Below are 10,626 nucleotides of genomic sequence, written 5' to 3'. Positions count from 1 at the left end.
ACCTGGTTGCGGCGGCGCTTCCTGCGGCGGCCGCCCCCGCGGGGAAAGCGCCCCGCGGTCACACGCGAACACACGCACAGGCGGCACCGGGCTCTTTATTTCCACAGCGCTACACACGTGAGGACGGGGCGCCCACGCATCCCCCCTGACACCCGCGGGGGCTTCCCGGGCCCTCCTGACCCCCCTCCCTGTCCCACGTGCATCAACCCCGGGCCAACTGGTCCCTGGGGGCAGCAGCCCCCACGCTCGGCCCTTCTGTCCCCACGTCCCCAGCAAGGCCAGCCAGGCCCCCGCGCGCCCGTCCGCACGTCCCCGCTGCGGCGGGCGAGGGGACGAGCCGGCCCCGGGGCGCCGTGCCGGCCCCGCTCACTTCTTCTTCTTCTCCTGCGTGCTGGTGAACCACGAGTCCAGCAGCTTCTTGCTGTAGTAGAGCTGCCAGCCGTGCACCTGCGCGGCCACCACCACCACGAGGTACATGACGGACACGGCGGAGAAGCCGAAGATGAAGCGGTAGGCCTTGCCGTGCCGGTAGAGCTGCTGCGCCATGGGGAACATCTCCATGGCGCCGTAGATGAGCGGCGCCACCGAGAAGAGGCCGCTGCTGATCATGGAGAGCACCAGGTAGCTGATGTTGTTGCGGGGGAAGGAGAGGAGGCCGAGCAGCGAGGGCAGGATGCTGAGCAGGTAGGGGTACTCCCACTGGTAGGGCATGGCCACCTGGTCGTGGGGCAGCAGCTTGAGGTGGCCCACGCACATCTGGGCCAGCAGCAGCAGCCAGATGGCCACGTGCATGTAGATGAGCTTCTTGATCTCCGCCTTGAGGGCCACGCTGCGGGGAGACGGCGGCCGTGAGCGCGGGCGGCGCGGGGGCCGCGGGGCCGGCCGCGGCGCCGACGCTACCTCATCTGGTAGTGCGAGGCCACGCGCTCCCGGTGCTGGTAGTCGCTGCCGTCGGTGCCGGCGGCGCGGGGGCCCCCGCGGGACGCCATGGTGCGGGGAGAGCTGCCTGCGGAGACACCGACGGAGCGGGAGTGCGTCCTGCTCGGGACACCCCCGGCCCCGCAACACCCCACCACGACGGTCCTGGCCCCGCAACACCCCTCTGCGATGGTCCCGGCCCTGCGACCACCCGCCCAGAGACAGTCCCGGCCCTGGGACCTCCTGGGAGCCGCCCCAGCCCCGGGACCCCCTCAGCACCCGGGACCGGGACACCCCCCTGATCCACCCCCCGTATTCCCTGCCCCGGGACCCCCTGGGGGCAGCCTCCGCCCCGGGACCCCCGTACTCCCCGCCTCGTGGCACTCCGGGCACTGAGACCGCCGCAATGACAGTCCCAGCGCTGGGACCCCGCGGCTGCCCCCGGTGTTCCCGGCACCGCGACACCCTCCCCGCCGTGACAATCCCAGCCCGGGACCCCCCGGTAGCAGCCCCGACCCAAGGTCCCCGTGTCCCCCTCCCCCGCTCCCCGGGAGTCCTCCCCGCTCCGGATGCCCCGTTACCTCCGCCGCAGAGCCCCCCCCCAACACACACCCCGCCGCACCCCACCTGCCGCCGGGCCGCTCTAGCCGCACTTCCGGCTCTCTATGGGCCCGGCGGCTCCTGTCAGGCCGCCCGGCGGTCACGCAGCGCGGGCCGCTCTGCGCGCCCGGAAGCGAAGCTCTATGACCGCTGCGGCGGAGCGCACCCCCCCTCCTCCCGCGCTCCCGCCCCCGCGCAGGCGCAGTGGCGCCATGGCGGGGGGCAGCGCCGCGCGCGGGCTGGCGCGCGCCGCACGGTCAGCGGGAGCGCGCGCGGGGGGGGGCGGGAGCGCGCGCGGGGCGGGAGCGCGCGAGGACACGTGGGGGGGGCCAGGGGGGACCGGGGCGGGAGCGCGCGCGGGGGGGGGCCGGGCTGCGGCGGGGGCGCGCGCGGGGCGGGCACGTGGGCGCGGAGGGACCCGCGTGTTCGTCGAGGGGGCTGCAGGGCGGGGACGCGCGTGGGGCGGGCACGGGGTGAGGGTCTGCGGGGGGGGGGTTCTCCCGTGGGGCGGGCGCTGCGGGTGCGGGGCAGGGAAACGCGTGGGTGGGGGACACGCGTGGGGACGTGGAGGGGGCGGCGGGGGGGTTGTGGGGCAGGGACACGCGTGGGGCAGCGCATGGGGGCTCTGCCGGGCATGCGGGCGCGTGGGTGGGGGCAGCGTGGGGGTCTCAGCGCTGCCCCCATCCCCGGCGCTGCAGCCGGGGCTGGCCGGGCACGGGGCGGCCGCCCGGCCCCGAGGAGACGCTGGCGCTGCTGGAGGCCTCCGTGGTGCACCGGGAAGGTAGCGTGGGGGCCCGGGGGGCGGCGGGGGCGCCGGGGCCGCGCTCACCCCGGCCTCCCTCGCAGGGGCTCTGCTGGCGCTCAACAAGCCGCCGGGGCTGCCCGTGTGCGGTGAGTGCGGGGGCATCGCGGTGTCGCCGAGTCCCGGTGTCGCCGAGTCCGGGTGTTGCTGAACCCCGGCGTCACCAAGTCCCGGTGTCGCAGGTGGCGGCGGGGGGGAGCTGAGCCTGGCGGCGCTGCTGCCGGCGCTGGGCCGGCGCCTGGGGCTGCCGGCCGAGCTGCACGTGGTCAAGGCGCCCGCCAGGTACGCGGGGACACGGCCGGGACATGGCGGGGACACGGTGGGGACACGCGCGCGGGCACCGACGCCGACGCTGCCCCGTTTCCCGCAGGGAGAGCTCCGGCCTCGTGCTGCTGTCCGGCTGCCGCGGCACCGCCGAGCGGCTCCAGCGCTTCTTCTCCGAGTCGCGCCGCGGCGGCCGCTACCCGGCCACGTACCGGTGAGCCGCGGGCGCGGGGCGCGCGGCGGGGCGCCCGTCCCCGCGCTGACCGCGCCGTCCCCGCAGCGCTGTGACCGTGGGGGTCCCGGCGGAGCCCGAGGGCGAGGTGTGCGTGGGGCTGCGGCAGGAGCAGCGCGGCGACGCCGTGACGGTGGTGCCGGTGCTGGCGCCGTCCCGCCGCAGCCTGGCCAGGAAGGAGGTGAAGAAGACGCTGACGCGCTACCGCGTGCTGGGCGCCGCGGGGGGCTGCGCCCTGCTCCAGCTGCAGCCCCGGACAGGTGGGTGACGCGCGGCGGGGACAGGGGGTGATGGAGGGACACGATGCCCCGCTGACGCCACCCGCCGTCCCCGCAGCCTTCCCGGGGCAGCTCCTGGCGCACCTGACGCTGCTGCTGTGCCCCGCGCTGGGCGACCACGAGCACCCGGCGCCCGTGGGCCGCGTGCTGGGCCAGCCCTTCCTGCTGCCCGCGGACGCCGCGCGGCCGCCGCACCAGGTAGGACGCGCGGGGCGAGCGCGGGGGCCGCGGGTGGTGCCGTCCCCCGCGGCGCTCACCGCGCCGCCCCGCGCAGGTGCTGGACGCGGAGCTGGAGCGGAGGCTGCGGCTGGAGCCGGGGCCGCGGCGCCGGCGCCTCCCGCTGCACCTGCACCTGCAGGAGCTGGCGCTGCCGGCGGCCGTGCTCACCGCGCCGCCGCCGCCGTTCTTCCTGCACACCCTGCGCCTGCTGGGGCTGCCCCCGGGCCCCGCCGCGACACCCGCCCATTAAACTGCTCCGTGCCCGCCGGTACAGCCGCCTCCTCCCTCCTTGCACAGCCCGTTTCCGCGGGCGGGCGCGTTCCTGCCCGGTTACCCCCGCAGGAGCTGCCGGCGGTATCTGGCAGCGCCGGTTCCTGCCAGCACCGCGCGTCACCGCGCTGGGGGGACGGAGCCGCACGCTGCGGGGGCGCAGGGGGGTTCCACAGACAGGCAGAGCCGTCCTGCTGCGCACAGCCGTGTTGTCCCGACCCCGCGCGCGCTCGGTGCGCACCGGAGCTCCGTGGTAGGACCGGAGCGGGGCAGCGCGGCGGCCGCTCTCATGCCACATCCTCAGGCGTCGCCGCTTGTCCCCGCGGGCAGCCCCGGGGGAGCCACCACGCGCCGCTGGCCCAAGGCCTCGCGGCAGGGCCGGGGGCAGCGCAGCCCGCGCAGGGCCATGGCCGGGGCCGCGGCGCCGCGCAGGCCGGCGGGGACGAGCGCGGTGCCGCGGGCGCGCAGGGGCTCCGCGGTGCCCCGCGGCACGGGCAGCGGCACCACGGAGCAGCCCAGCAAGGGCAGGCTGGCGCGGGGGGCGCGCGGGAGCCAGCGGGGCGAGCGGCCGGGAGCCGGGACGCGGGGCTGCCCGGCCGCACGCGGTGCCACCGCCGCCACCGCCGCCGCCGCGCGCTCCCTCCCCGCCGCCAGCGCCCGGGAGCACTCGAGGCAGAGCGGGGCGGCGCTGCCCGGTGGGCTCGGTGCCCGCGTCCCCTCTGCGGCGGCGGCCGAGCCGGGCCGTGCCGGCTGCCGGGCCGGCTTGCGGGGCATGGCCAGGCGGGCGGCGGGCGGCCACGTCACCGTGGCCAGCGGCACTGGCGGCCATGCAGAGCGGCGGCGGCGGGGCCCGGGCGGTGCGGGGAGCCGCCGGCCGCGGGTGCCGGCCGAGCCGCGGGGCGCGCTGGCCGCCGCGCCGGGGGGCCGCGGGGGGACTCGCGGCGGTGGCGGCTTTCCCGGCCGTGGCTTTCCCGGCGGCTTTCCCAGCGGGGAGCCCTCCACCAGCAGCTTCATGCCCACGTAGTGGGGCACGGCCACGGCCGCCTGCGGGGGAGGCAGGGGGACATGGGGCATCCCAGCTGCCCGGGTGCCGTCAGCCCAGCCACAAGCCCCATCCCTCAGAGAAAACAAAAGCTCAGGCAGGAAAGGAAAAAGGAAGGGGCCGGGAGCCCGTTGTCCCCCACAGGGTCCCCCCTGTGCTGTAGCCCTGTAGTTCATGGGGTAAAAAGCCAAAAGGAAGCGCCCCTCCTGCCATGCACCCTGCTGCTGCCATTGGGATTCCTGCATCCGTGCGGGTCGACCCAGGACTTGGAAGAGGTCACGCTGTCCTGCAGGTCCCAGCCCCAGGTGCCCGTGCACGGTCCCCGCTCACCTGCTTGTAGATGAGCTCGAAGGCGCCCGTGGGGCAGTTGCGGTCGGCCTTGCGGTCGATGACCACGCGGAGCGTGTCGCGCTGCACGCCGGCGCACAGCCACCGGGTGACGGCCGTGGAGGCCGCCATGGTGGGGCTGGCGTTGATCTCCAGCAGCCAGGGCTGGAAGTCCTCGCCGAACACAAAGTCGGCCCCGTAGAGCTCGAAGCTGCCCTTGCGGGACTGCACCAGGTCCTGGGAGGCCTGCACGGCGTGCACGATGGCCGCCTTCATGCCGGGCACCATGACGTCGGGCCAGGCGCGCGCCTGCCCCAGCTGCTCCAGGTAGGCCTGGAACTGCTGCGACGACCACATGTTGTCGGCGGGGAGCCGGGGGTGGCGGCCGCGCGCGTTGGCGCAGTGTTTCTGGATGGAGTTGTTGCACAGGTGGACGGCGCTGCGGGGAAAACGGGCTCAGCAGCGGCAGCGCCGCGGTGGCGGCGGGGACGGAGCGCCCCGGCACTCACGCGTCCAAGCTGCGCAGCGAGAAGGGCTGCGAGGAGAAGCGCAGGTAGCTGTCGCGGTAGAACCACACGGTGAGCGGGTTCCAGTCGGTCACCAGGAACCACTGGCGCACGTCGAACTTGGTGCCGAAGATGAGCAGCGGCCGCTCCACGTACTTCTGCACCACCCACTTGCCGTCCTTGGCCAGCGGCGCGTTGCCCTCGGCCAGCCGCAGCACCTCGGCCAGCCGCGCCAGGCACACGATGCCTGCGGGGGCGGCCGCGGTGCCGAGCGCGCCGCGAACCGCCCCCGGCGGCGGCCGGTCCCGCCGGCGCTGCCTCACCTCGGCCCCGCGACTTGGCGCCGGGCTTCACGATCCAGACGTTGCGCTCGCCCTCCATGTCGAGCTGCGGGAGCAGCGCGGCCAGGCGCCGCAGCACGGCCCGGCCGCGCTCCAGCAGCGCCCCGCACGGCTCCAGCTCGGCGCGCTCGCTGCGGGCGGACGCGGCGCTCGCACGCGGCTCCCCGCCGCCCGCGCCGCGGCCTCTCCCCGCACTTACTGCACCACGCGGTAGTAGCCCTGCAGGAACCGGTCCCAGCAGGGGCCCGCGGGCCGCGGGGGCTCGCCGTCGATGTCCTGGTGCCGCAGGCTGCGCAGGTGATCGCCGCACGCCCGCAGCGCCTCCTCCAGCAGCTGGGCCGGCAGGCGGCTCCTGGGCGCTGCGAGGGGCATGGCGTGAGCGCGGCGGGGAGCACGAGGGGTTGGCACAACGGCCCCGCGACCGCGCGCTCACCCAGCTCATCCGCGGGCACCGGGGCCTGCGCCCGCCGCAGCGCCACTTTGAGGAGGCTGCGGGCCGCGGTGAGGCGGAAATCCTCTGCGGGAGCGGGGCGGTGAGCGCGCGGCGCGGCGCCCGGCCGTGCCCGCGTGCCCGGGCTCACCGATGAACGCCTCCTTCTCGCCCGCGGCCCCCAGGCGGTAGCAGCGCGGGAAGAAGGTGTCGGCGTCGGCCCCGTCGAACCAGTGCAGGTTGCGCAGGTTGAGGCAGAGCCCGGCCTGGGGGCGGCAAGGCCGCGGGCAGCACCGCGGGCACCGGCGGGCGCCCGGCCCGGGGCCCCGCGCCGCCCGGCCCACCTTGGTGGTGAAGGAGCCCGCCTTGGCGAAGTGGTTGAGCACCTGGTCCTTGCGCAGCGCGCGGCAGTCCACGGCGTCGCGGCGGCTCGTCCAGATGAAGTAGGGCTGCTGGTTCCGCACCAGCTGCGACTGCGGGCGCCGCGCGCCCGCGTGAGCGCCCGGCGGGTGCCCCTCACCCCGGCTCGCCCGGACCTGAGCCACGTCCCACCTCGACAGGGACCCCAAAGCCACCCACAACCTCCCCGTCCCGAGGTGATTCCATCCTCCCTGCGTCTGCCCTGTTTTCCAGCGACACCCCCTCGTGTCGCAGCCACCCTGCTGACCATGAGGCTGTGGGTGCCGCTGGGGTCCTCGTCCTGCGGCTCCTCCTCCTCCTCGCCCTCCTCCTCTGGGGAAGGTCGGCAGTCAGCCGAGACCAGGAAGTCCCCACTGTGGCACCCTTGGGGACCCATGGGGCACACCGGGGCCATGGCCATCCTATCCGTGTGGCCACCAGGGCCCATGCGGAGGAGCATCCCCTTCCCGGGGCTCTTCCTGGGGTGCTCCGTGGGGAGCACGGAGAGCGCCAGCCCCGGCCTCACCGTCCTCGGCAGCGTCACCGCCGCCGCCCGCCTCGTGGCCGCCGGGCGGGCGCTCGGGCCGCCGCGCGCCCTTGCAGGCCCAGGGCAGCTTCCTCTCCACCCAGCCGCGGGCCCGCAGCAGCCGCCGGATCACGGGGTAGGGCCCTTGCAGCGCAAAGATCTTCTTTTGCTGCGGAGGAGCCGGCAGCGCTGGGCACGGGCCCCCCTCCGCCGCCGGGCCGGGGCGGCGGGCGCCGCCGGCGCTCACCTTGACGGCCCTGTCCACCTGCAGCCGCGCGCGCTTGAGCCGCTCGGGGTTGAGCGCGCGGCGGCGGCGGTGGCGCCCGCGGCCTGCGGTGCCCGGCGGGGACGAGCGCCCGCCCGGCGGCCCCCGGCTCGCGGCGTCGGGCAGAGCCGGCGCCTGTGCCGCGATGGCCGCGCGCTCGTCCCGCATGTCGGCGCGTGCAGGAAGCGCCGCGACGCTGCCCTCAGCCGCGGGGCTGCTGGCCCAGGGGCCGCCGGCGGCCGCCCGGCCCGCGGGACATGGCGCGTCCTGGGGACACGGAGAAGCCGCTGGCGGCCCCGCGGGCGGCCGCGCACGGGGACGCCCCGGCGGGCGCTGCGGCGGCAGGACGGCCCCGCGGCCGGGGAAGGAGCTGGCCCCACGTGTTGGCGGTGCCGCCCCTTGCAGCCCCCAGCCCCGTCGCTCCTCGGAGACCCCCTGTGCCCCCAGACCCTCCTACGTCCCCCAGGGCAGCCCCAGCCCCCTCCCAGCCCAGCACACTCACTCCAGCCCCCCCAAGCCCATCCACACCCCAGACACCCCCCAAAATCCTCCCATGCCCCTCCTGCACAGCCCAACCCCTACATGTCGCTGCAGGTCCCTATAGCCCCCTATAGCTCCTCCCCAACAACTCCTCTATGGCCCCAGATCTCCCCCACAGCCCCCTTATAGCCGCCTTTAGCCCCAGAATCGCCCCTGCAACCCCCCTATAGCTGCCTATAGCCCCAGAGCTCCCCCCACCGCTCCCCTATAGCCCTGGAGCTCCCCCCACCGCTCCCCTATAGCCCTGGAGCCCTCCTTACAGCTCCCTATAGCCCCGGAGCCACCTTTATAACCCCCTATAGCCCCAAAGCCAACTTTATAGTCTCCTATAGCCCCGGAGTCCCCCCTTACAGCCCCCTATTGCCCCAGAACCACCTTTATAGCCCCGCCCCCCACTTATAGCCCCCTATAGCCCTGCTCCCCCCTTGCAGCCCCCTATAGTCCCAGATCTCTCCTCGCAGCTCCCCTATAACCCCAGAGCCCCCCCATGCTGCTCCCCATAGCCCCAGATCTCTCCTCGCAGCTCCCCTATGGCTCCGGAGCGCCCCTTCTAGCCCCCTATAGCCCCGGAACCTCCCCTTACGGCCTCCTATAGGCTCGCGACGCCCCCGCGCCCCGGCCCGCACCGTCGGGGCCGCCCCCGCTGTTTGCCGTTGCCATGGCGCCCGCAGGCCCCGCCCCCCGCCCGCAGGCCCCGCCCCCCGCCCGCAGGCCCCGCCCCCCGCCCCCCAGGGAAGAGCTCAGGCGAGTTACAGCAAACGGGGTTTAAAAAAAAAGAAAAAAAAAAAAAGAAAAAAGGGGAAAACAAAAATCCCAGAACGGCAGAGCGGGGCTGACACAGTCTCGCACAAGCACAGGCGGCTTCGGGGCGCCGCGGCCTCGCGCCGGGCGCCCGCGCGTGGTCCCAGCGGCGCCTCCTCTCCTCTCCTCTCCCTTCCCGGGCGGCTCCGCGGCGCAGGACGGGCGGCTCCGCGGATCAAAACTGCGGGGAGCAGGGACAGGCGCTGGCAGCAGCTCTCCGCCGCCTCCGCGCAGGCCCCGGTGCCCCGAGGAAGGAGCAAAGCGGCTCCCCGGGATCCCCAGCGCTTCCCCAGCGGCTCCCAAGGGGCTGCCACCGCTGGGATGGGGACACGGGGGGCCGGGCTCATGCGTGAGGGCGCAGCGACGCGTTTGGGGTCCTCACGTTCTTGAGGAACTCCTCCGCCACGATGCGGGCCCTGGCGTTCACCGACAGCTTCATCTCGCTGATCTCCTTGTCGATCTCCTCCATGAAGTGGATCACGAAATCCACGAGCTTGTGCTTGTACATCTGCTCCGTGTGGAAGTTGGTGATCAAGAAGCTGATGTCGTAGCCCTGGGGAAGGGAGAAGGGGCAGGAGCGCTCAGCCGAGGCCTCGCGTCCTGCCCTGGGGACGCCCCTCTCTCTGGGGACGCCGGGACCAGCACAAGGCGGCTCCGCGGCTTCTGAGTCACCTCCACAGGCTTCCTGCGTAGGATGAAGAAGTTCTCAGCCCTCATCATCATGAAGCGCATGAACTTGTGGCACAGGATCTTCTCGATCTCGTCGGCCTGCGGAGGGAGAGCAGAAGCGGAGCCTCCCGCGAGCCGGGGCCGCCCACGGCGCCCGTCCCGTCCCGTCCCCCCGCTCACCTGCTTCACCGCGATGCTCACGCGCACCGAGTTGATGGAGCCCTCGATGAGGACCTTCTCCTTCTCGTTCCTGCTGATGATCACGGGCTGCAGCAGCAGCTCCTTGCTGCTCCTGGGGGCACGAAAGGACATGGAAAAGGGTTGAGAAGGGGGCCCTTCCCGGCTCCGAGCGGGGAGCAGCGGGGACACCGGGAGCAGCGGGCGCTCCCTGCGCCCCGGCCGTACCTGACCTCCACCTCGGGCTTGTTGTGGCGCTCCACGACCTGCGAGGAGAAGTTCTCGAGGCAGAGCGCGGCCTGCAGCGTGGCGCGCACCGCGTTCAGGTACGGGCGCAGCGTGGCGGTCTGCGGGGACACGGCGGGACGCGGCGGCGTCAGGGCGGCCGCGCAGCCCCGGGGCCGCCCCCCGCTCCCGGCCCCCCATCACGGCCGCTGCCCCCCCCCTTCCCGGTGCAGCCCCCCCCGCTCGGTGCCGCCCCCCCTCCCGGTGCAGCCCCCTCCCCACCATGGTGGCGGCTCCGCTCCGGTCCCGGGAAGCGGAAGTGGCGGCGCGCTGCGGCTCCTCTCTTCCGGGATGGCGGGGAGCTCCCACTGCGGCGGCTGAAGGGGGGGGGGGGGGCGCGGGCGCGCACCGGGGCCCGGGCGGCACCGGGCAGGTCCCGCTGCGCCGCCGGCGGCGGGGAGCGAAGGCGGCGGAGGGGCGGGGCGGGTGGGAGCGCGGCGGGGCGGCCCGCGGCGGGGGGTGTCCCGGGAGGGCGGCGGCCCGGTCACCCCCCCGCCCGGGCGCGGTGGTACAGCCCGGCCGCTGCATCCATATTAGGGCAGGCAGCCGGGGCGCGGGCTGCGCCAATGAGCAGCGGGCGCTGCCTGCGGCTCAGCCAATGGGAGCAGCGCGGGGGCGGGGCTGGCGCGGTCGGAAGGGGCGAGCGGCCCGGCCGCCCCCGCCCCGCGGCCACTTCCGGCACCGCCCCCGGCCCGGCGCCCCGGTGTCCCCCGGTTGCTGCCCCCAGCGCCCGCG

At 75.2% G+C, this 10,626-nt stretch overlaps 3 protein-coding genes across 3 annotated transcripts; 1 reads left to right on the top strand and 2 right to left on the bottom strand.

Moving 5' to 3' along the window:
- Window positions 1-366: 366 nt before the first annotated feature.
- Window positions 367-1,064, bottom strand: JAGN1 (jagunal vesicle mediated transporter 1). The gene is made up of 2 exons (XM_088528329.1): window positions 901-1,064; window positions 367-829 (listed from the first exon to the last, which is right to left on the bottom strand). The coding sequence occupies exons 1-2, from the start codon at window positions 987-989 to the stop codon at window positions 367-369; spliced, it is 552 nt and encodes a 183-aa protein (XP_088384455.1). The 5' UTR covers window positions 990-1,064.
- A 666-nt stretch (window positions 1,065-1,730) lies between these two features.
- RPUSD3 (RNA pseudouridine synthase D3) lies at window positions 1,731-3,576 on the top strand. The gene is made up of 8 exons (XM_088528315.1): window positions 1,731-1,774; window positions 2,217-2,299; window positions 2,365-2,409; window positions 2,503-2,602; window positions 2,691-2,798; window positions 2,865-3,076; window positions 3,153-3,292; window positions 3,369-3,576. The coding sequence occupies exons 1-8, from the start codon at window positions 1,731-1,733 to the stop codon at window positions 3,561-3,563; spliced, it is 927 nt and encodes a 308-aa protein (XP_088384441.1). The 3' UTR covers window positions 3,564-3,576.
- Window positions 3,577-3,883: 307 nt separating this feature from the next.
- TTLL3 (tubulin tyrosine ligase like 3) lies at window positions 3,884-10,230 on the bottom strand. The gene is made up of 15 exons (XM_088528314.1): window positions 10,114-10,230; window positions 9,835-9,953; window positions 9,610-9,721; window positions 9,433-9,528; window positions 9,110-9,313; window positions 7,402-7,686; window positions 7,155-7,323; window positions 6,897-6,961; window positions 6,574-6,702; window positions 6,332-6,495; window positions 5,999-6,148; window positions 5,782-5,930; window positions 5,462-5,705; window positions 4,956-5,391; window positions 3,884-4,627 (listed from the first exon to the last, which is right to left on the bottom strand). The coding sequence occupies exons 1-15, from the start codon at window positions 10,114-10,116 to the stop codon at window positions 3,884-3,886; spliced, it is 3,069 nt and encodes a 1,022-aa protein (XP_088384440.1). The 5' UTR covers window positions 10,117-10,230.
- Window positions 10,231-10,626: the final 396 nt, after the last annotated feature.

This window comes from Tinamus guttatus, unplaced genomic scaffold (genome assembly GCF_059628265.1).
Source record: "Tinamus guttatus ecotype Peru unplaced genomic scaffold, ASM5962826v1 Tinamus_guttatus_pri_ptg000307l, whole genome shotgun sequence".
In the NCBI taxonomy this organism is placed as follows: domain Eukaryota; kingdom Metazoa; phylum Chordata; class Aves; order Tinamiformes; family Tinamidae; genus Tinamus; species Tinamus guttatus.
This window is presented reverse-complemented; position numbering and strand designations above follow the sequence as displayed.

Excerpts from the sequence above, each read along its gene's own strand:
- JAGN1 (XM_088528329.1), bottom strand. The coding sequence starts at position 989 with ATGGCGTCCCGCGGGGGCCCCCGCGCCGCCGGCACCGACGGCAGCGAC. Across the intron at positions 830-900 it reads GCCTCGCACTACCAGATGAG|CGTGGCCCTCAAGGCGGAGA; the intron begins GTAGCGTCGGCG and ends GTCTCCCCGCAG.
- RPUSD3 (XM_088528315.1), top strand. The coding sequence starts at position 1,731 with ATGGCGGGGGGCAGCGCCGCGCGCGGGCTGGCGCGCGCCGCACG. Across the intron at positions 3,077-3,152 it reads CCAGCTGCAGCCCCGGACAG|CCTTCCCGGGGCAGCTCCTG; the intron begins GTGGGTGACGCG and ends CCGTCCCCGCAG. Across the intron at positions 3,293-3,368 it reads CCGCGCGGCCGCCGCACCAG|GTGCTGGACGCGGAGCTGGA; the intron begins GTAGGACGCGCG and ends CGCCCCGCGCAG.
- TTLL3 (XM_088528314.1), bottom strand. Across the intron at positions 6,496-6,573 it reads CGGGCTCCTTCACCACCAAG|GCCGGGCTCTGCCTCAACCT; the intron begins GTGGGCCGGGCG and ends TGCCGCCCCCAG. Across the intron at positions 4,628-4,955 it reads TCGAGCTCATCTACAAGCAG|GCGGCCGTGGCCGTGCCCCA; the intron begins GTGAGCGGGGAC and ends CCTCCCCCGCAG.